General features: G+C 37.4%; 1 protein-coding gene across 3 annotated transcripts in view; it reads left to right on the top strand.

The window, feature by feature from the left end:
• The window catches only part of DENND1B (DENN domain containing 1B), a 157543-nt gene that overhangs the window by 51970 nt on the left and 84900 nt on the right, over nt 1-20673 (top strand). For all 3 annotated transcript variants that reach the window (XM_017832934.1, XM_017832933.1, XM_017832936.1), the window contains exons 4-5: nt 5959-6008; nt 15497-15616. In XM_017832934.1, coding sequence (XP_017688423.1) covers nt 5959-6008; nt 15497-15616 — 170 coding nt within the window. The remainder of the gene's footprint in view (nt 1-5958; nt 6009-15496; nt 15617-20673) is intronic.

Genomic DNA, 20673 nt, shown 5'->3' with positions numbered 1-20673 from the left:
TCTGCTTTTCAGCCTCTTCTTCATGAGTAGCCTTGAACACATGGAAATTCTGTATTGTCCTTACACTTTATTTAGCAAATATTAGCTAAAATATTTAAAACTGGAGATTTCTAACTTTTGAAAAAAAAAGATCTAAAAAAAGAAAAGAAAATCTATGAAATTCAGTGGTTCATTCTTGCAGTGATGAAGTTCTGTAACCTTAAGGTACCTTTTAAATTTATTTATTTGCTTCTTAAAAGAGCTTTGCATCTCCACCCTAAACCATTTACATTAAATTTCCATATTTTTCATTGCTTTAGGTGTTCAGAAGGCAGCTGATAGGATAGATATTTTTTTCTTCTCCTTCAGAACTACTAGATATCAGTGAACAATCCACTATAGAAAGAGACCTGTAGAAGTTAAAAATAGTTTTGGAGGCCTGATAATGACTTCCATACTTTAGACCCTTTGCATTTACTTGAATGTAATTTAAGATTAAAATTTCTTATTATTCAAACCATTTGGACCTTTCTTTATTGTAGCTACAATTTTCTGATGAGTTTTTTAGCGGAGGTGAGAGTTAAGTCTTTGAAATATAACAACTGTTGCAGGCTTCACATGGGTCCCTGCTGTGGTCGTGCATGGCTTCAGAGGAGGGAAAAGGAAAAGTCAGTGGCAAGGACAGAACTTGCCTTTTCATCAGCTGTTTTATGTGACAGCATTAGAACTTCACCTTTATTGAGCCACAGTGATGAAGGGCTTAACTCTGCAAGATGCTAAGCAGCCTGGCTTTGATTTAAGAATGAACCTAAATCTGTTCTTAATTCTACGCGTTTAGATATTTCCACTGAAGTCACTGGCTTGAATCAGAAATACCATGACAGTCGTGACAGTCTTAAATCTCAAGTAGATTTCTTGTTTGTATGTTTGGACTGGCACTGGGTGACTGAAAATGATGGTAAGCTATGGGCAAAGAGAGTCCCCTTTGAGGAAGATCAGAGAGCAAGGCGAGTTAAGAGTGAAGAAGAGGACACTGGAGTTGGAGATGGAGATTTGAGTACAGAGAACTGGTAAGAAGAACCAAAAGAGAGGCCTGCAATCAAGTGTTTCAAGAGAAGACATTTAAATGAGAGGTTAGCAGGAAGAAGAAGTTCTAACAGGAAGAAAATAAGAGTTTTGAAGAAATTATATGAAATGCTAAAATAGAATAGAAAGTAATGTTTGCCAACAAGGTTTTAAAAAAAGGACACTGGTTAATAAAGAAGATATGACAAAGGTGAAAGACCGACAAAAAAAAAGAGATTTTCCCCTTTCAGTGGAAAGGGGAAAAATATTGTTACTGAGAAAAAAAATTTTTGAAGAAGTGAGGATAATGTGGTGGAGCACAAAAGTGTTTTGTAACCGAGTGGGTGATTATTTGTGCTCCTATAATTGATATTTCTTTGACTGATTTCTGCCTCAAAACCAAATGAAGAAATAAGAATAGATAGATATTTGAGCACTAGTTTATATGAATGATTTTGGTAACCTGGTCTGGGATCTGTAACTGGAGAATTCAGATTATCTTGGTTACTGTTTTACTTAGGCTGTTTCTTCCCAGGGTATCCTGACATGTCTGTGGAACGGACACAACCTGAGTGGGTCTCAGTGTAAGGCTGTCCCCTTCCTTCTCCAGAGATGCTGTCCTTGCAGGGCCAGGAGTTGGACTTCAATGATCCTTGTGGGTCTCTACCAACTCAGGATATTCTGTCATTCTATATTCTATGCTCTTTCCATAAGTAGAATGAACCTGGGGGAGAACCCACCTTCTTGCTTGAGAAGCAGTCTTATGCTGCAAATAAACACAGAAATAGTTGGAATATATCAGGACTCTCTTTATAAACAGCAGTTTATCTAGTGTTTTTAAAAGTGATTCAGCATTCTGGATGTCTTAAAATATTCCTGTAAGGGAAGATTTTTCCATCCTTTCACATGGATGCCCTTGTGAAAAATCAGGTTATTTTCCCTCCCCCTTGTGAACTACAGAATATGTTATAATAAGAAAAAATGCTGGGGGTGAACAGTTGCCTCATCCTTTTAACCTCAGAAATTAATCAGATTAAGCTTCAATACTTAAATATTTCAGTAGTATAATACTAGTGATGAACCTTATTTCTGTCAACTCATCAAGTCATCAGCCCTAATCTACACAGAAAAAGGAAACTGGTTGAAATGCATAAGTTACAATGCAAAAAACCCACTCATACCTCCGTAGAGATACATTAGTATGCTCATTCTGTAATATATAGCAAATCTGGTGCGATTTTCACATAGAAGCTCTCCCATAGAAGCTGTACCTTCTTCCAGCTGGAGTGAGATCATGTTATGTCTTGTTCAAGTGGAGAAGGAAGAAAGTATCCTCCTAAATCACTGTGCTCTACAATGGAGACTGAACAACCATGAAGGTTTCTTATGTTTGTATCAATTGACTGTGATATTCTAAGAAAAAAAACTTCTATCTTTTCTAGTTAATAAGGAATATGGTGTATATCTGGAATCTAACCAAAATGACTAACCAGTAGTTTCATTTAAGGGCAAGATTGTGAGTTAGCAGGACCTTTTTTCCAGAAAGCTGGCATGTATGAATTCAGAAGCATCTTCTACCACTGTTTGCATTGCCTTATAAAACAATGATACACAGAATTAGCTGCATGGGTATCAAAATAAGCAAGGAAAGCTAAATAGTTCTTACCTTTTAGCCATCTGTAATTTCATCTCAATGTAGAGCCAGTGAGCATGACCAGGTCAGGCTGAAGTTGTACAGTGCAGCTGATGAAAGTGAATTAATAAAACCAGTGCACCATGAGCCTGTGGGAATGCAAGTTTCTTCTGCTGTGATATAGGCATAAAGGAAAGATTTTTGTAAATACAATTTCTATTTTTGTTTAAGCTTTTTGTGGGGAAAACAGCATGCTGTAATTCACATGATATTAATTTTATGATTTTATTTGTATAAGGAATGAAATAGTTATCCTTTAACTTAGCAATTAAGCTCAATTGTGTATACCATTGTAGATGCTTCTTTGGTGTTTGAAAGCAAATAGACAATCCGTTCCTTGTGGTTTTGTTTTTTTACATCATTATAGTTTTCCCCTTGTACACAATTTCTTTGTGACACAGTGAGCATTTCTAAAACCACTAGTACTGTGTGAACCAAAGGAGGAAATAATCATGGGACATGTGAATCCAGATATTTTGCTTTCTGAAGACTCGTTCAACCTTCTGTCTTCAGAAATAAGCAAATATTTTTATGAAGTTATGAATATAAAAGACAATAAAGATATTGTTCTTTTTCTGAGAGTGTGTATGTTGACTCAGGAGGAAGTCTTGACTGAGTTATGGAACCCTGAAAATGATGACCCATTAGGAGACAGAGCTCAAATTTTATTCAATAGAGAGGTTACTGCAAGTATCAACTGTAATTGTACACAAATAGTGACTGTGTATGTGAATATTTATCATTTGCATTTTAAATTTGTCTAGCAGCATCTTGAGGGCATCTTGTTTTCTTCCATTTTAAAAATCTGAATAGCACCTGTAATTAAGGAAGAAAACTGAGCCCTGGAAGCTAGGTAGGACTTCCATCTATTGATCTGTGTAAACCCAGCTTACGCTGTCAGGGGAGAAGCAGTCAACTGCTGAGCTGCTTTGTCACTGACATAAGCCGAGAGAGGATTTTTTTTTTTTTTTGTCTATACTGTTTATACACCAGTCTATAGACCTGCTGGCTGGTTGAATTTTAAAGAGTGCGGAGGTTTAAAGACTTGTCCCCCGAGGGATGCTCCTGCCAGTTGGGAAGCGAGCTGAGGCTGCTCTGCAGAAGTTGAGTGCACGTGTGCTGGCTGGGGAGGGACGGGCGGCGCTGGGGGAGCGCCGGCCTGGGGAACGCTGCAAAACATACCCATAATTTTCAGGTTGTTTAGTCAAAATATTGAGCTAATACCTTTGGTTTTTTTGTTTTTGTTTTCTTCTTCTTGTGTGATAATTTATTCTGAGAGAGTACAATGGGGAACATAAATGAATACATTTCCATACCCAATTCTGAGTCAGTGCTAAGCTTACCAGGCAGCAATTAAAATCCTTGGTAGTGAGGAGAAAGTAATTTCCTATAGTGTGAGAATAGGTGCAGATTTAGAAAAAAAATGACATACTATTTCTTTGGAACACGAAAAAACAAACCTTATAAGCCTGAAGAGAGAGACTATTTGGAAATGTTTAGGAAATTCCTGAGTTAAAAGTTTTGATTAGCCTGTTCTGTTTGTTTTCTTTCTTTAGAGTTTATTATTGCTACAACTGGAATCCTGTGTGCTTGTTCCTGACTGCAGAAATTCAAATGTTTACCTGCCCTGTTTGTATTTTGCTCCTTACCCTTCTGCATTGGGCACTCACAGCAGGAAGGATGGTGCTTGAGCAGTTCTTTTTGGAGAGTATTATATGTACTGTTGTTGTTCAGGAGTTAATAACCTTTCCCAAACACAATTGTGGCTTTCATATCCTTTATCTTTGCTGACAAAGTAAAAGTTCTAAAGATTTCTTGAAGTCTCTTGTATGACTAAGAAATTATAAAAATGTTGACTTTTTCATTTTGTGCCACATGATATACCTTTGAAATTTTAAAGAGCGGGCACATCATATACCTTTGAAATATTGTAACTAGCACATGCATATTGTAGGCAGTCATCTTTTTCCTGAACTATTCATCCCTTGCTGATAAACTCGGATGGGTTCTTTATGTTTTACGCTATCCACTGAGCCAGACAAATGTTTAAAGTAAATAGTAGTTGTAGTGTGTAGGAATTTAAATACCTAATTTCCCCTAATAGGAGTTCAACATGCAGTAAACACTGTTCAGGCTGGAGAGTGCTAACATCTTAGATCAGCTTCTTAAACACTCACGTGCAGCTCTGGAAATTTGTAATCAATATGCATTTTTCTGTATCCAGAAATACATGTCTGTTGGTCTGCTACAAAAAGGGAATTCTGTAGCTTTGACCGACTGCATTGATGTCTGCTGTTCTGCCTCTTCTTAGCTGAAGCGCTTCACAGGGGGGTTGTTTTCCCAGTTGGGAGCAAGGAAATAAAACCTGTTTTTCTAGGATCTTATAAAAGAATTTTGGGGGTATTTGCTGCTAACTGATCTGGTAATTCACTTTTTTTAAAAAAAAAAAGGGAAGAAAAATGTTGACTAGTTTGAGAGCATTTTTATATTTTAATTAACACATTTTATGTGCCACTAAACAGCTTCTGAAATAAAATTGTGCAAGAAAGAGTGACATCATCCTTTTAGGCTATGGTACGAATGTAAATCTGGTGGATTTTGTTCCCCCTCCGCCCCCCCCCCCTTTATTAATAGGAAGGCTTGCTTGTGAAACCCAAAGGGTTAATCATATAAATTTCTGCTTTGGACCAGCAGACGATTTCCATCATTTTCAGCGTTTGACTATGGAACATGTATAGAGTTGTTATACCTCTCTGTAATTCATTCTGCTGCCAACTTCATTCCCTTTTCTCTGCCTGCATTTTAATTGAAACAACATTTGTATTTTTGAGCCAGGATCTGTCAGAAGTCCCTGTGGCTAGTCTGTGGTACAAGTAGCAGCAGACGTGGCTTACCCATATGGTGTGGTGCTTCTTGTAAAATCCATATGGCCTTGTTGAAGGGAATCCCAGCGGGGATGTGAAGGGTGTTAATACCCTTCAGGCCAGGCCTTTCCCTCCTGGGGCTTCTGTGGCATTGTCTTTGCAATCTGCCAAAGCACAAACTTAATTCCTTTTTAATAATCAATTATTTCAGTCCAGGAACGTGTGCTGTATTTTTGCAATCGTATATTCATTGAATTTATTATTTGTTATGAATATTTTTGGTCATTTTTTAAAAGCAAACCTTTGAAAAGCCTTTTCAAAAACCCATAACTTTATTTCTTTTACTTACATTTTCAGGAAGTGCTGAACAGCGTTCCAAAGTTCTGCTTTCCTTTTGACATTGAAAGGTATGTGCTACAGTTATCATTTATTTAAAAATTTTCAATAGAAAATTACATTTAACATAATTGCAAGCAAGGATATAAAGAAAAGGAAAATGTAATGTACTCCCTAAGCTTGCACCTGCAGACGAGAAAACATGCCCTTTGTTGTTCAAGTAAGTATGAAGTCACTAGTAGGAAGCTATCACAGCAAAATGCAACCTTTACAGAATTTTAGGGATATCTCTGTAAAGGTAGAGCTACATTCTGACTCCCAGTTTTGTCCATTTTAATTGTAAACACCATCTGTGTTAGTCTAGGGTTATAACATAGTTTCCTTCAAGTGGCAAGCTTCATAAAAATGTTACAGTGCACCAGGATATAAAAACTCACTGAGCAGTACTGCAAACATGTTGCTTTGAGTTCAAAGAAATTGAGACTTTAATTGCATGGAAGTAGCTGAATATGCAATTGATTTTTCTCAGAGAAGACTCAAGACCGTTATTTATAATTAATTAGTCCTTACCTTTCTGGTATCAGTTATAGTCTGTCTTCCATGTAATGCTGCCAGTCATTTAAATTGTTCATATTAAACGTTTTTATTAATGAAAGTATTTATTTGGGCTTGTGAAAATGATTAATGGTAATTAATTTAGTAGATTGAACTCACTTGGTTTGGAAAACTAGTACTGTCCAAATTGGCAAAGATTAAATTAGAAACTTGATTTGCATGATTAATGAAAGATATATCCAGGTAGTGTGCAGGCTGAACCAGTTTCAGGACATGGGCATCAGTTGTAGATGGAGATTCAGAGACCAGAAGCTTTTTTCAGATGCAAGAAGATTGCTCTCTGTGGAGTAAAAGATGGTGTGTGTAGAGAGGAAAGAACAATCTTTGCAGGAAGACACACTGGCAAAATAAAGATCTTTATAAACACAACTTCCTTGAAGTAAACTAGGTTCAGTCTTTTATAGATGAATTTAATTAAGTTGTTTGGGGTTTGAACTGGTTAAGCTCACTGTCCTTTAAGCTGTTTTAATGACTTAACTAATATGGTTGTCAGTGTTGGCTTTAAAGCATTAAAGTCTTTAATGTGCTTAAGATATGTACAGAATTGTTTAAAATTGGTAATGAAGATGAATAATGGAAATAAAATTTGAGGATAACAGAAAAAGGTGAGGTTCTGTTGCTGCCATCCAGTGGCAAGAAGATAATCAGTGGCAGCAAATAATTATTTTCAAATAACTGGCCTTAACTATTCCTGTTGAACCATTCAGAAGGCACTTGGCTGCTTGTATGAGATGGATGAACTTAATCAATAAACTGTGGGAATACATGAATTTATAGTATAGCTAAGCATGTATTTTAGCTGAGTGTCTGAAGGAGTAAAAACCAAAGAAAATAGAAAAAAAAGAAAATAAAAAGTTATGGGATGTTTGTTGCCTGTCCATTAATACCCTCTGTGCCCCCCTCCCCAGACATGCTTTTTGACTGTTGGCCCCATGCTTGACTGTAAGGCAGTGCTCTCAAAGGTGCCAAATTTCTACAAATTTTGTAAAAACTGGTGGTTGGGCAGAAGGAGGAGAGGTTCTTGGAAGCTGAGATAAACCGATGAGGAGAATAAAGCCGACGTGTTCAGTCTGGCCCGCTGACGGCTCAGGGGCACCGCGGTGTCTTTAAAACAAGGTGCCGCACTCACTGCTTCCTGTGTAGCTGGGAGCTGAGTTGTAGGGATTTGTGGGAGAACCAAAGGCAATGCGGGATCACGAGATATAAAAGAGCACAGACAAGGAGGAGGGGCAGAGCTGCTGTGGAGAAAAGGGCAGAAATGCTGGAAGCTCATTCAGGAAAGCAGGAACTGTTTACTGGCAAGCCGTTTGTGTGAACAGCTTACTGGCTGCTTGGTGTATTTGCCATTTGCTTCTCAGTTCAAGCATTTTCTATAATGTGGACATTATTATTTTTTTTTTTAAGAAAACCAGTTGCATTCTGCTTTCTCAGTTTAATTTTTTTTTATTTTGAAATTTGAATGATAAAGAAAAGGATTGGGAAAAACACTGCTGTAGTTCCTTTTCGTATGGCCTTTTTCAATGGACATTTAAGATGTGACTAGTTTTTTTTCTAGTCGTATGTGTGCTTTTCACTTGCCTGATGAAAATATATATATATTTTTTTGTCTCGTGCAGAGGATCATGGTAGATGATACACCTAATACCCCCAAGTATTTTACAGACAGATTTCAATGACAATTTCTCTACAGAAAGCTTTGATTGAACCGAAATAGAAAATATGTGTTTCATTGATTGAGCATATTGAACTCTAGAGAGTTCAATAATACAGGTTTGTCAGCCTGTATTATGTGTATTATAAAAGTATAAACTACGTCAAGCAATATCTGAGCCTATTAAAAGCTAGAAATTACCAGTGCTAAAGTGATAAATTCCACTGATTCTGCCAATCAAGATACTTAGATCAAAAAGATGTGACTCTGTTCCATAGATTGCCTCTGGCTTTCTACTATACAGCAGAGTTGTAGGGAATGGAGTATTATTTCTGTTATCTAGCTAAATAAAACTCATTAAAGTAGGCAACCAACGTTCTTCAAATTATGGAAATAGGAAAGTTAAAGCACTATTAAAGCACAGTGGTAGAATCATCATCACCTGTTTTCTTTCAGCTCACCTATATTAGTTACCAGATGAACTGAAAAATGAATAAAACGAGAATGTATATTTGATTTTCTTTTATTCACTGTACTACAGTGATCATAGACAGAGATCCAGATTTAGTTCTAACTATTTGATGCTGCTTGCATCCTCTCACCAGATGTACTTTATCTTTTATGCATATGTTATAAATAAATGTACACTACTTGTTCTAATTATTAAAAATACATACTGTGAATGGTGATTAAAAATCTAGAGGTAACTCCCATTAAATTTAAGCTTAAAGTCAAGCCAATAGAGGCACAATGGTGTTAAAAAATTCTTTGACGATGACTTAAACTTTGAGTTTTATGTAGAATTTTTTATTGAAAGCAAGCACATATTGTCATTACTGCTGGTTATGGCTTACATTTTATTCTGAAGAGGTTAAGAAATGAATTGCATCATAGAAGTTCTTGAGCATTTGCTCCAAGAACCTATTTCTTTTTCTGAGAATAAATTATTTTATGTTTAGTAAATGATGCACTTGTATAACATTCTGACAGTTTCCTTATATATATTTATGAATAAGTTCCCTTTGGTACACAATTCCTTTTTTTTTTTTATATGGACTATGAAGATTTAACATTTGAGGATATAGAGATTTTAATTTCCTTTTAGTGTTTGCTAAAGTAATATTAATATATCAGAGAAAAACATTTTGTCCTCTCTCTTGTTCTTTGAGTCCTTTATGTAAATTCTGCATGTTTTTCTTCCCTTTTCTTTCTCCAATAGTCTTCTTTATTTTCACTCTCAACCCAAAATTCAGGTGTAACTTTGCAGAGTCGTACACCTTGATCTCTGCATCCATCTGTCAGTTATTTAGCTGGATGATGACTAATGAACAAGTGACTTCTCCTCTTGTTCCTTTTGGAACCATTTCAGATTCAGTACAAAGTTGTGCTACGTCACTGCTTGACCCCTCGTTTTTATCTGTGCTTTGAATCTCCCCCATTTCTCTCTGCCATAAGTACCTCCCCTCACTTCTTTCATTCCTTAGTCTTTTCCCTTTCAGGATGAATTTCTCCTGCTGAATGTGTAGCCCATATACCTCTTTAGATAAGACACTCTGGGAACTGCCTGTAGGATCAGCACAGAGACAGTGATACATATCTCATTAACTCTTCCTATGATACTCACCCAATCACAGGGAAGTGTTAGATTTTGGAGCGTAAGCAGTGATGTTGCTGCTGCAGTAGAGGATTTCTCTTTAGCAGCAGAATATCACTCAAGTATGGGAATTAATGTGAATATTATTTAACTGTTAGGGTCAATGAGTAATAATAGCAGGAGTGACATCACTGGTCACTCTCCTGTTCTTGGCTAATGCTGTTTCTGTTATTTCTGGTGAAAGTCTGTGCAGAAACGAGACAAGTGCGAAACAGTGGCTGTAGAGATCATTGGATTTGCAGATCTCGTGAAGTTATATCTTACACGAAAATTTTTCCTTCAGAGTAAATAGTTGAGAATGAAAAGTAAATAATCAAGAAAGTATTTCAAGCTGTACAGGTGAAGATAAATAAACTAGCATTCCTTTTACACTTCAGTCATTGCAGTCAGTTTGCAAGATGGGTTACAAACTCAAACATGCAGCAGCAGTTATATACAACTGATTTCTTTGTATCTTTTTGTCTCACTGTATTATGGTCCGTGTGTGCATAATATTGAACATATGTGTGAGAGAGAAGTGTTGGTAAGGACAGGCTGCAGTGTGCACTGTGGAGTTTCCATGTGTGTGCAGAAGTGGACCTGTCTGAGAGGAAACCTGGGAGTGCCAAGGGAGCCGCAGTGTGCTCCCATAGACCCTTGGCCAGGTATGATGATCAGGGCCCCTAAACAGAGAAGGCTTCTATTGCAACTTAAATACTCCCAGTGAGACTCTTTGCTAAGTAATTGTGGTATCTTTTAATGCTTTCAGCATTTGTTGTTCTGAAAACATAACCCCATTTAGAAGATAAATATGCTTTCTATTCATGGGAAATGTCTTAGTTGATGGTGGTTTTGTCCATTTTTGTATCTTCTGCAGTTTTCTTCCTGTTCCTTTTTTTTTTTTTCTGAATTGTAAGGGGTTGGGGCTTCTGGGAAGCAGAGCTCAAATGGGATAACTCAGTTGGAACAGATCAGCCCTCCACACAGGGAGCCTGAGCTTTGGAGTTGTTGGAGGGGGCCTGGAAATGAAGAAAATAATCTCTGAAGCTTAGATTTGAGTATAGTGATCAGTTGAAGAAGACTGCCCAACCCTGAGTTACTGTCTGTCTCTCTAGTCTCTCCATCAGCTTGTACCACTACCTTAACATCTGTTTTTCAAATTCCTGCTTGAAACGGTTTCTAATCTGTTCTTTGATTTGGGGAAAATTAGGGTGAATTTGCGTTTCAGCATTTAGCTTGGGAGTTGAAATACCTGTGAAATTGTCAGGTTTAGGTAGCAGCTGTTAAAGCTCCAGTCAGAACTATGGACTTCAGTTACACTGGTCAAATACATGTATGTGCCGTTTTATAATTAATGATATGAGTAACTTTTTGACTTATTTTTGAAACCAAAAATCTGTATTCCCATGCATAAGGTCTTTAATTTTTTGGAACTCTTTAAAAATTCCTAAAATTTGAAGAAAAATTAATTTCAAACATCTACTCTATCCTAAACTAATTAATTTGGAAGAAGGGCAATTTTTATCAAGAATAAGGAATACATTTAATGATTAGATATGCTGTTTTTTGTTTGAAGGAGAGTTTCAATTCCTGCCTTAATCAGCTCTCTTAAGGCTCTCTTAAAAATGAGGCCTGAGTGATGGCTGTAATGTAAACAAAAAACTTTAAAATGACTCTTTACCTATTCCATGGGTACCAAGGAGCCTTTTCTGCATTGTGTAGGTACATACTTAAAAAATTTTAAAACCTATTTTTATTTATATAGTGAACTGTAATAACCTTGAAAGAGCTCACTGTAGTCTGCAGGGTTAATAAGTATTTACACACATTCTTCTAGTGATTTATTATTGCTGAACTAAGATTAAAAGTAAGCATGCAGGGCAAGAGTTGAAAGTGAGTCAAAACCAAGGCAGAGGAATGAGTGAGGAGAAGGTCGGTGATGCTTGGGAACAGTTTGTGCCTGCTCTCCCCTTGCAAGTGAGCAATTCATCTTCTCTTCAAATCTCCAACTAGACCAATGTTCTGCAGGAAGGTTTTGAAGCTTGGCCAGTTGATCCTGTGATCCAGTAAAAAGTCTAGATAACATTTTGTTTAGGAAATTCTGGTATGTAATAATTGCATTTTACCTGTGCTGATTTTCATGTTAAGAAAAACTTGAGAGGCATCAATGTTGTGGTTCAGTAGCAGTGCCAGGAGCTGCTGCCTGCCTCTGGAGGTGAGACTTGATTTCTGAACAACTGAATGTGCCATGGTGCAACAGAGAGGCACAATCCCCAAGTCACTTGGCCCAACATTTGTCTGCGTGATGGAACATGCTATATATATGTTAAAACTGTAGTGCTAGCGCTTCTGGAATGTTTTGTGTGTCTGGTTTATGCATTGTGGTTGTCTTTTGATAGACAGAAATCCCCAATCGACATTTGTTTTTCTCTGTAAGGCTTGCATATAGTTAGTTTTAATTCTGCTGAAGAGGAGTGGAAAAACAGGCCTCTTTGCTGCCCCCACATCTTAAGTGGAGCTCTCAAATTAGAAACCTAGAATTAATTCAGTATTTTAAACTCTGATCAGAGAATGTCGTCCAGATGGATGGTCACTGGCTTCTGTTAGCTGTTCTTTTGAAGCAAATGGGACCAAATGCGAACTTTTGGGTTCTTGTGGATATTCAGTTTTAGTCTTGGAGTTTTTCTCATGTTAAAAATCTGAAACTTGCTGCTTACATCTCTTTCTAAACTGTGTGGGAAGCAGTTTTCAAGCTGGGCAACTTTTATACTGACTCAAAATATGGAACTGCCTCTCTTAAAAAAGCAAAGATATTGATTTGGAGGTGGTGAGATGGCATTGGAATTGATTCCCAGTGAACTGGGCTATTTTTAATAGAAAATATCAGAATTTAAATCTCATTTTTAAGGTGGCTGTGTATAGTGACGTTTTGTTACGCTTTAATTGCAATACTGGTTATTTTCCCATATCATCTTCAGGTTTTGGGAAGGGAGGCTGCAAATAGCTGGAAGCAGGAGATCCTAATTGATGTCAGTTTTTGGGGCTAAGGAATTGAGTTCAAGAAGTAACGGTGTAGTCATTTGCCTAACATACATGTACACAGTACATCAAAAGCAATGCCTGCATAGATGGACATGTATTAACAGTTGCTGGTTATGAGTTATGAGTGATCTCCTTAGGTTAAGATGATGGTGCACAGAGACCCCATCCTAACCATGCCAGGTGTTGTGTGGTGTAAGGAGAAGCCAGTCAGGGCTGCTGGGAGCTCCAGGCCTAACAGTGGGATACAGCAGAACAAAAGAGAGTGGGGGCAGGAGGCAGCTGAGGTCACTGCACTGCATTGCCAGTGCTACTGACTGAGCAGCTACTGCTGAGTTACTGTGTGAGCCCCTGGCCACAGTGTGCGCAGGGGCACTGAAACCACACTGCAGGTTTCATGGCAGTCTGCTCTCAGGAATAAAGTGGAAAATGCAGAGATGTGAAATAGAAAATTGCTTGGTTGGCAGGGGAGTAATAATGCCCTATTATTGATGGCTCTCCGTGGTACCAGGCGCAGTGTACAGGCAGCATGACACAGAACCTGAGCAAGGAAGGGCTGAGCGAAAGCCACTGTGCATTTACCATTTAAAGAGCACACTAGGGTTGGTCCAGTCTGTTGAAGAGAGTTGAGGAAAGTGTTTGTTCTAATTATTTGAGTTTAATTACCTAACTAAAAAAAGTCCATTCATTGTCACGGGTTTCCAGTGGTTATATTGGACTTAATGTATCTTGTAGTGTTGTATGCACAGGCTTTTGTTTCAGCCCTGTCGCTGTATGTTCATGAGGGACTAAACTAAACTGAAAAGAATGGGACACTGCAGTCTGGGTAGTGGTACCACTTAACTAATCTTTAAGCTTTTGTCATACATATGTTAAGCAATATAATGTGCCTGTGTCCTATGTAACTTCTCTTGCCCTTTGATCATCCACTTTCTTTTTCCCCAGGGGAAAATTTTCTATATTTTATTTTGGTGGAGATTTAAAAAAAACACAAAACAAGCAAACCAGCAAAAAACCAACCAAAACCACAAAAAAACCCCCCAACCCGTATTACAAGGGATAAATTAAAAAAATATTTTGTGGTCTTGGACTGATAGACTGAGGTTTGTGATGGTTTTCAGCTTCTTTGGGAATTCATTTTCAGCTCGGTCATCTATGATTGGCCCACAAATGACACATGTTAATCATAGCACTTAACTAGCAGGTGCTTAGGTATTTTGCTGTAGAAGATCATGTAAGAATAGGAAAAGAACAGCAGACAATAGAATTACAGGCTGAACTGTTGCATTTTATGCTTTCAAATCTCCACACACTCCCCATCTTAACTTTGTTTTCATTTGGTTTTAATGAAATCTTTAGTAGTCTCTTCTGGACAAAACCATTCTATGCCACACATCACCTCTTTTGGCTGAGAATGCCAAGTCTGCCTACAACTAATTTTGTTTGGGAGATTTTGGAAAAGTGAAATATGTATTTCTGTGAGTAAATTTCAGATACAGTTTGTCTTCTAAAATGCTTACATCAAATGCATTTTGCAATTTCTGTGAAGATCACTGAAGTTTGGTCACACTGAGAGCGGGTCCATCCCATGATCTCAGTTATATTCTGTCTGAAGCTGACAAACTGCACAAGAGAAAAACGTCCTGCTTGAGAGCCTAAAGGAGAATTAGAAACATCATGACAGTGAAGATGCCATTTGTTAAAAGGAAATTGAGAAAAGGCTCATACTGTCAAGCAGAAAGTGAGGGATCAGGACTGGAGGTTGGAACTAAGATCTGGAGATGAGTATGTGCAGTCAGAGGTGGCATGGGAGGGGTGGTAGAAACTCAGTACAAGTGCATTTTAGCCTGCACTGCTGAGGGAGTGCTGGCTGCACAGAGCTTGGGGATAAGAGGAGGGAAATTTGGTGTAAACTTGCTCTGTCTCAAGTGGGTATGTATTTTGATACAGTCTTGAAGATATTGTTACTTATTTTTTTTTTTAGATCTTGTGCTGTTAGTTCTTGATTATGTTCTAGCTTTTACATTTCCAGAACCAAAAAAATTTGCACCGGAAGATAAACTCGGCACAAATTCTTTGCTGGGCAATGTGTAGAGCAAAATAAAGGAGGAAAATCTGTGGAAGATGCATAGGGAGGCTACAGGCTTAACCAGTGAAGATAGTCAAAAGGAATTGAAAAAAAACAAGCTAGTTTTATAATGGCTGCTGTAAGCCAGGCCCATGTTATGACATGTAATAAATTATTTGTAGAATTTTAAAATTTTGTTTGGGTTGCTGTTCTCCACAGCTGAGGTGTGCTCAAAGCCAATAAACTGTGGCAAGCTTGTACTGGCCCTGGCTTAAGTTTATTCTGTGCTTAAGAACAAACTTTATGAAACGCCCTGTACTTTCAGAGTAGGGGCCAGATGCAGTGGAGCACATCAGCAGGAGCACGGAGCTGGGGCAGCAACTGGGGGCCCGAGTGAAGGAAGGACTGGGCTCTTCTGTGCCGAAGGGAAGGAGTGGGGTGCAAGAGACAGAAGAGTAGCAAGGTTTGAGCATGGAAATACTTGAGACCAGTGACTTAAATGCTTGTGTTTTGTGTGATTTAGTGGTTTTATGCTCTGTATCTGGTTTTCTAGGGTGTCCCAAAACCAAGTAGGACAGCATTTCACCTTTGTGCTCACCGACATTGAAAGTAAGCAAAGGTTTGGATTTTGCCGTTTGACGTCAGGAGGCAAGGTCTGCCTCTGTATTTTAAGGTAAGTTGGTATAAGAAAAATTAAGTCAAGGAGTCAATATAAAAAAATACAAGAACAAAATTAGCTTTTGCAAATTCTCTGCTAATGTGTTTTACTTGTCTATCAGGGTATCATTTTTCTACAACAGTGATACTCTGAGTTAATCTTTTCTTCCTTCATCAAGCTAGAAACAAATTTTTTTGCTGTACTCCTAACATTGTCGGTCTGGCTTCTAATGCTGCAGTAACAATGTTTAATCAGTTACATGCACTCAAGTATGCACATTTAAATACAGTATGGACTGCTGCAGAGCAAAGGATGTAAATTCTCAGCTGGTGTAAACCTGGGTATGTCTTTTAACATTTCCCTGTAGACATACATTAGCTAAAGATTAGTCAATGGTCTGTTACTTGGTAGAAATAACTAGGAAAATGAAAAGTGGAAAGCTGTAATTTTTCACTGAACCATAACCAAAGCATTGCCTTTATTGCTTTTATTGTGACAATTTCAAATTTACAATGCACAGCTGAATGCATAACTGCACTAGCTTCAGACCATTGTACTTCTAGCTGGGGAGTCTGTTTGTCTTCTGTGTGTGTGTGTGAGTGTGTGTGCTGTGTTTAGCTCAGATAGAAAGAATGCATCAGTTTCCATCTGATATGTTCTGGTATCCAGTCTGGTTTTCACTCTGAATCCAAGATCCATTAGAAGTGACGAAATGAAAGAGGACTCACTAAGCAGATTTCTTTTGGCATTTTATCTGTTTCCACCTTGCACATGATTATTGATCTTAAATTAACCAAAGGAAAAAAAATAAATTAACAAATGAATGCTGTCTTTATATATAAAGAGTGTGTGTGCATGTTCACTGTGGCTTTTGTCTATATATCAAAATAACATAAAATGATATTTGCTGTGTTTATATACACGTGATGACTGATGTATGAGCAATTCAAACTACTTTTTCATCGCAGGTATTTGCACAATAGTCATAGACTTTTAAACACACAAGGGCAGGTGTACATAAATGCCGTGTTGAATTACCATCTCCATATGCACATCTATGTATATTGCCTCAAACAAGAGGAATATATTAAGATTGCCGACCGAGGCTTTTACAAAGACATCTAGAGATAGTCCAATACAAAAAAGTTAACTAAATGAAGTCATCATAAATAACTGAAATATAAGCAAGAATCTCTGAAAAGAAGAGCAGAAACAAGCCAGTCAAAGTGATGAGAAGGAGATACCATAGAGATTTAGATAGGCTGGTGAGTGGGTAACAGGACACAACTTTTCTGTTGTGCGTGTCTTTTGTCGATGGTACCAAACCATGTATGAAGCTGCTAAAGACAGAGGATTTGAACTACTGAGTGGCATTCTTAACTGAAAGTTTAAGAAAAGGCTGCTTGTCCATCAGCAGTTTAAAGCGGTGTCTAAGATTAAAGTCATGTGGTTTATGAGACTTCTCTCTGTAATTCATTCTTTATCTGAAACACTAGCTAAAGGAAATTATTCCTGAATTTGCAGCCACATGATCCTGCTTTAAACTGGATAGTTTGAAACAGAAAATATACTTGTACATAGAAAATTCTTCTATAAGTTTTACGCGACTTTTTTTGTGTTCTGTATACACATGTATATGAATTGTGTAAACAGAATCTTCTCCCAAATCAGAATGTATTGTTCAAGTTCTCTGTATGTTTATCAAGTGAAGAAAAAATCCTCCCAGGTAGCTTTCTCAGGCATTGTCAAAAATGAACATGCAGAGCTTTCCTGCAGTTGTCAAATTCAAAGTACCAGTAAGTGCTAAACCATAGTAAGGTGAGAAAATAAATCTTGGATTATTATCCAGAAAAGTTGTGCTATTCCTTTGCAAGTTTTATTTTAATTTTTTTTTTTTTTTTTAAACTGCATGACTGCTTTGTGAAGCTCTCAGTGTGGATCCTGCTGTATCACCTCCTCCCTCTCCACAAACTGTTGAACTAATGCAGCCCTGTAAGACAGCAATAGGCATATGCCACAATAGGCATATTGTAAAATACCTTGTTGTGCTCATATCCTGTACTAGATCTTTTCTCCTAGTTTTATTTTTTCTATTTTTAGGAAATGGTTTTGTTAGTTGAAGTTTGAAGTGGCACAATAGAAACTTCAGTGTTCACTTTTGAATAATGGGAGACTCAGTTCTTCTGGCTGTTGTTTCTAAGTACCATTGCTGCTTGCAGTAGGAATAATACTTTCAGGGTTTACATGAAATTGTTTTTGTATTACTTGAATGGTTTTAGTACAAAGTACAAATAATTTGTTAAAAATCCTGAAACTGTTGATGGACTCTGAGGTTGACCTTAGGTATGCTGAGGAACACAAAATGCATCATTAAAATGCTTAGTCCCAGATTTCATTAATTTTATGACTATAAAATTGTCACCTACGTTTCTAAATGAAATGCTCTAATAAGGAAGACAGGTTTATGTGGTCAGGCTTTGTAGTTCTTCAGTTCAGACCATGCTTGAAGCTTTTTCACTCTTCCTTTAGGCAAATCCCTTAGAAGCAGAATGTTTCAATTTTACACATTTTGTGTCAATTTTCCAGACAGAAAAGCAGCCCCTAGACATTAGACATTTAGCTACGGAAAGGCAGTTTCCTTAGTTTTATTTGATTACTAGAAGTTAGATTCCTGCTGATAGTTCAGGACTGTTAGTGGTTACCTGACTATTTGACAGAAAACATTTCCTCTCCTTTGTTTAACCTTTGACTCATGAATGTAAAAGTTTTATCAGAGCTATAGCAGAAGCACCAGTGAGGTGGAAGTCTACTTATGGCAACAAGGGTTATGTGTGACTTTGAATAAAAGTCTGAGCTCCTGCCTTGTGGCTCATTTGGATTGAAAGAAAATGTTAAGTACGTTTTTAATTAACCATGAAATATCTTGGTCTCTTGCTTTTGTGGCAGACAGTGGCTGTACTTTTAAATAAAGACCCCTGTATTCTCAGTCAGGGAATATATATCTATTGAAACAATATTGTGTATGTTTTGATGTTTCTCTTTATTATGGCAGAAATATTTAGAAAAATTTTTGTATGTTGTTGGAGGTTGCCCTATGTTTGTCTTGTATGTTTGTTTCTCAAACAGATGTTGATTATAACATGAGGAATGCAAAGATAATGTGTACAATTAAAGAAAAATAAATAGGAAACTAATAATGATTTCATAGCTTAAGAAATAAAATTATTTTTATTTGAAGTTTAGGTTTCTACATACATTAAAATTAAACATTAAAGCCCTGTTTTTTCTCTGCTTTATCAATTGTGAAGGGGCTTCATTGATAACCTTTTGACATTTTCATAAAACAGCTAATTAATTATAAAATGCACTCCTCATACATAATTTTATGAATACAAATGTGGTGGTAAGGTCTTTCTAGTAATGGACTTTAATTTTGATTTTATCTGTTGTTAAGGTACATATTAGTGTGACAGTTTTGAGTTAGGAATAATATATTGCAGGTCTCTGTTAAATTCAGCCACTTCAAAACTATGTTTTTCACACAATGCATTTCTGTACTGACTTGAGAAAAAGTTATTACCCAACATAATAAATGGTGATGGACACTTGAGTGCTGGATGACTTTTCTGTACATAGACTAGTTCTTCTGTGCAAAACAAAGATTAAATAATTTTGCAAGATTTGCTAACAGGACAAGCTAAGAAGATTCTTTTACCTGTAATGCTTCTAGCTATTACACACAAAAGTGCCATAAAAGGCAACAAGGCCAAGTGCCAGCTTTCTGCACATGGGTCACAACAGCCCCAAGCAGTGCTTCAGGCTGGGGGAAGAGTGTCTGGAAAGCTGCAGAAAAGGACCTGGAGGTGCTGGTGCAGCTGAACATGAGCCAGTGTGTGCCCAGGTGGTCACAAAGGCCAGTGGCATCCTGGCCTGGATCAGAAATAGTGTGACCAGCAGCACCAGGGCAGTGATTGTCCCTCTGTACTGGGCACTGGTGAGGGGCGTCTCAAATCCTGTGTCCAGTTTTCAATTCAAGAAACACATTGAGGTGCTGGAGCGAGTCCAGAGAAGGGCAATGGAGCTGGTGAAGGGTCTGGACCACAAGTGATATAAGTAGTGACTGAGGGAGCTGGGGGTGTTTAGCCTGGAGAAAAGGAGGCTCAGGGGAGACCTTGTCACTCTCTATAACTCCCTGAAAGGAGGTTGTAGCCAGGTGGGGGTCAGTCTCTTCTCCCGGGCAACTAGTGACAGGACAAGAGGAAATGGCCTCAGGTTGCACCAGCAGAGGTTTAAATTGGATATCAGGGAAAAATTTCTTCAAGGAAAGGATTGCCAAGTACTGGAACAGGCTGTCCAGGGAGGTGGTGGAATCACCATCCCTGGAGGTATTTGAAAGATATGTAGATGTGGTGCTTAGGGACATGGTTTAGTGGTAGATTTGGCAGTGCTGAGTTAAGGGTTGGACTTAATGATCTTGAAGGTCTTTTCAAACTTACCGGATTCTCTGATTTGATGTACAGTGCTTTATCCAATATGATGTACGGGATAAAGATGTAAAACATGGGGTTTAATAATCATGGCAATGTTTATCTATGAATAAATCTGTTTACTAGAGTAGTCCAAATGGATAATTAAGATTATTAACAAATGTGCCTTCCAAAATGGACCTATGATATAAGAGGACAAAAATGTTGGCTGACAGCCTTGAGGATGCTACAAAATGTGAAGAACTTATGCTTGGTCTTTGAACTGAAAATCTAAAATACCACCTGAGAGTTGTCTTTATTATGAACACAGCTGTGTTTACTTTTGAATGCAGAGATGCATTCTATATGCACACACACACAAATGCATTCTTTATTGTTTATGAAAATGACAAATATAACAATTCTTTATTATATTGAATTAATTACAATTAGCAAATATATAAAAGAAACATATAAAGTGAACTTTTTTTGCTTCCAATAGGTCTTTGTAATATTTTGTTGCAGTAAGAACATTATAATTAAAAATATTGACAAAAATTTTTGCAATTAAACCATTCTATTGAAGAACTGAAGATTATGTGGAAA

The sequence above is a fragment of the Lepidothrix coronata genome, unplaced genomic scaffold (assembly GCF_001604755.1).
Source record: "Lepidothrix coronata isolate B3197 unplaced genomic scaffold, Lepidothrix_coronata-1.0 Scaffold209, whole genome shotgun sequence".
Taxonomy (NCBI): domain Eukaryota; kingdom Metazoa; phylum Chordata; class Aves; order Passeriformes; family Pipridae; genus Lepidothrix; species Lepidothrix coronata.
The sequence above is the reverse complement of the archived record's forward strand: the minus strand, read 5'-3'. Positions and strand labels throughout refer to the sequence as shown.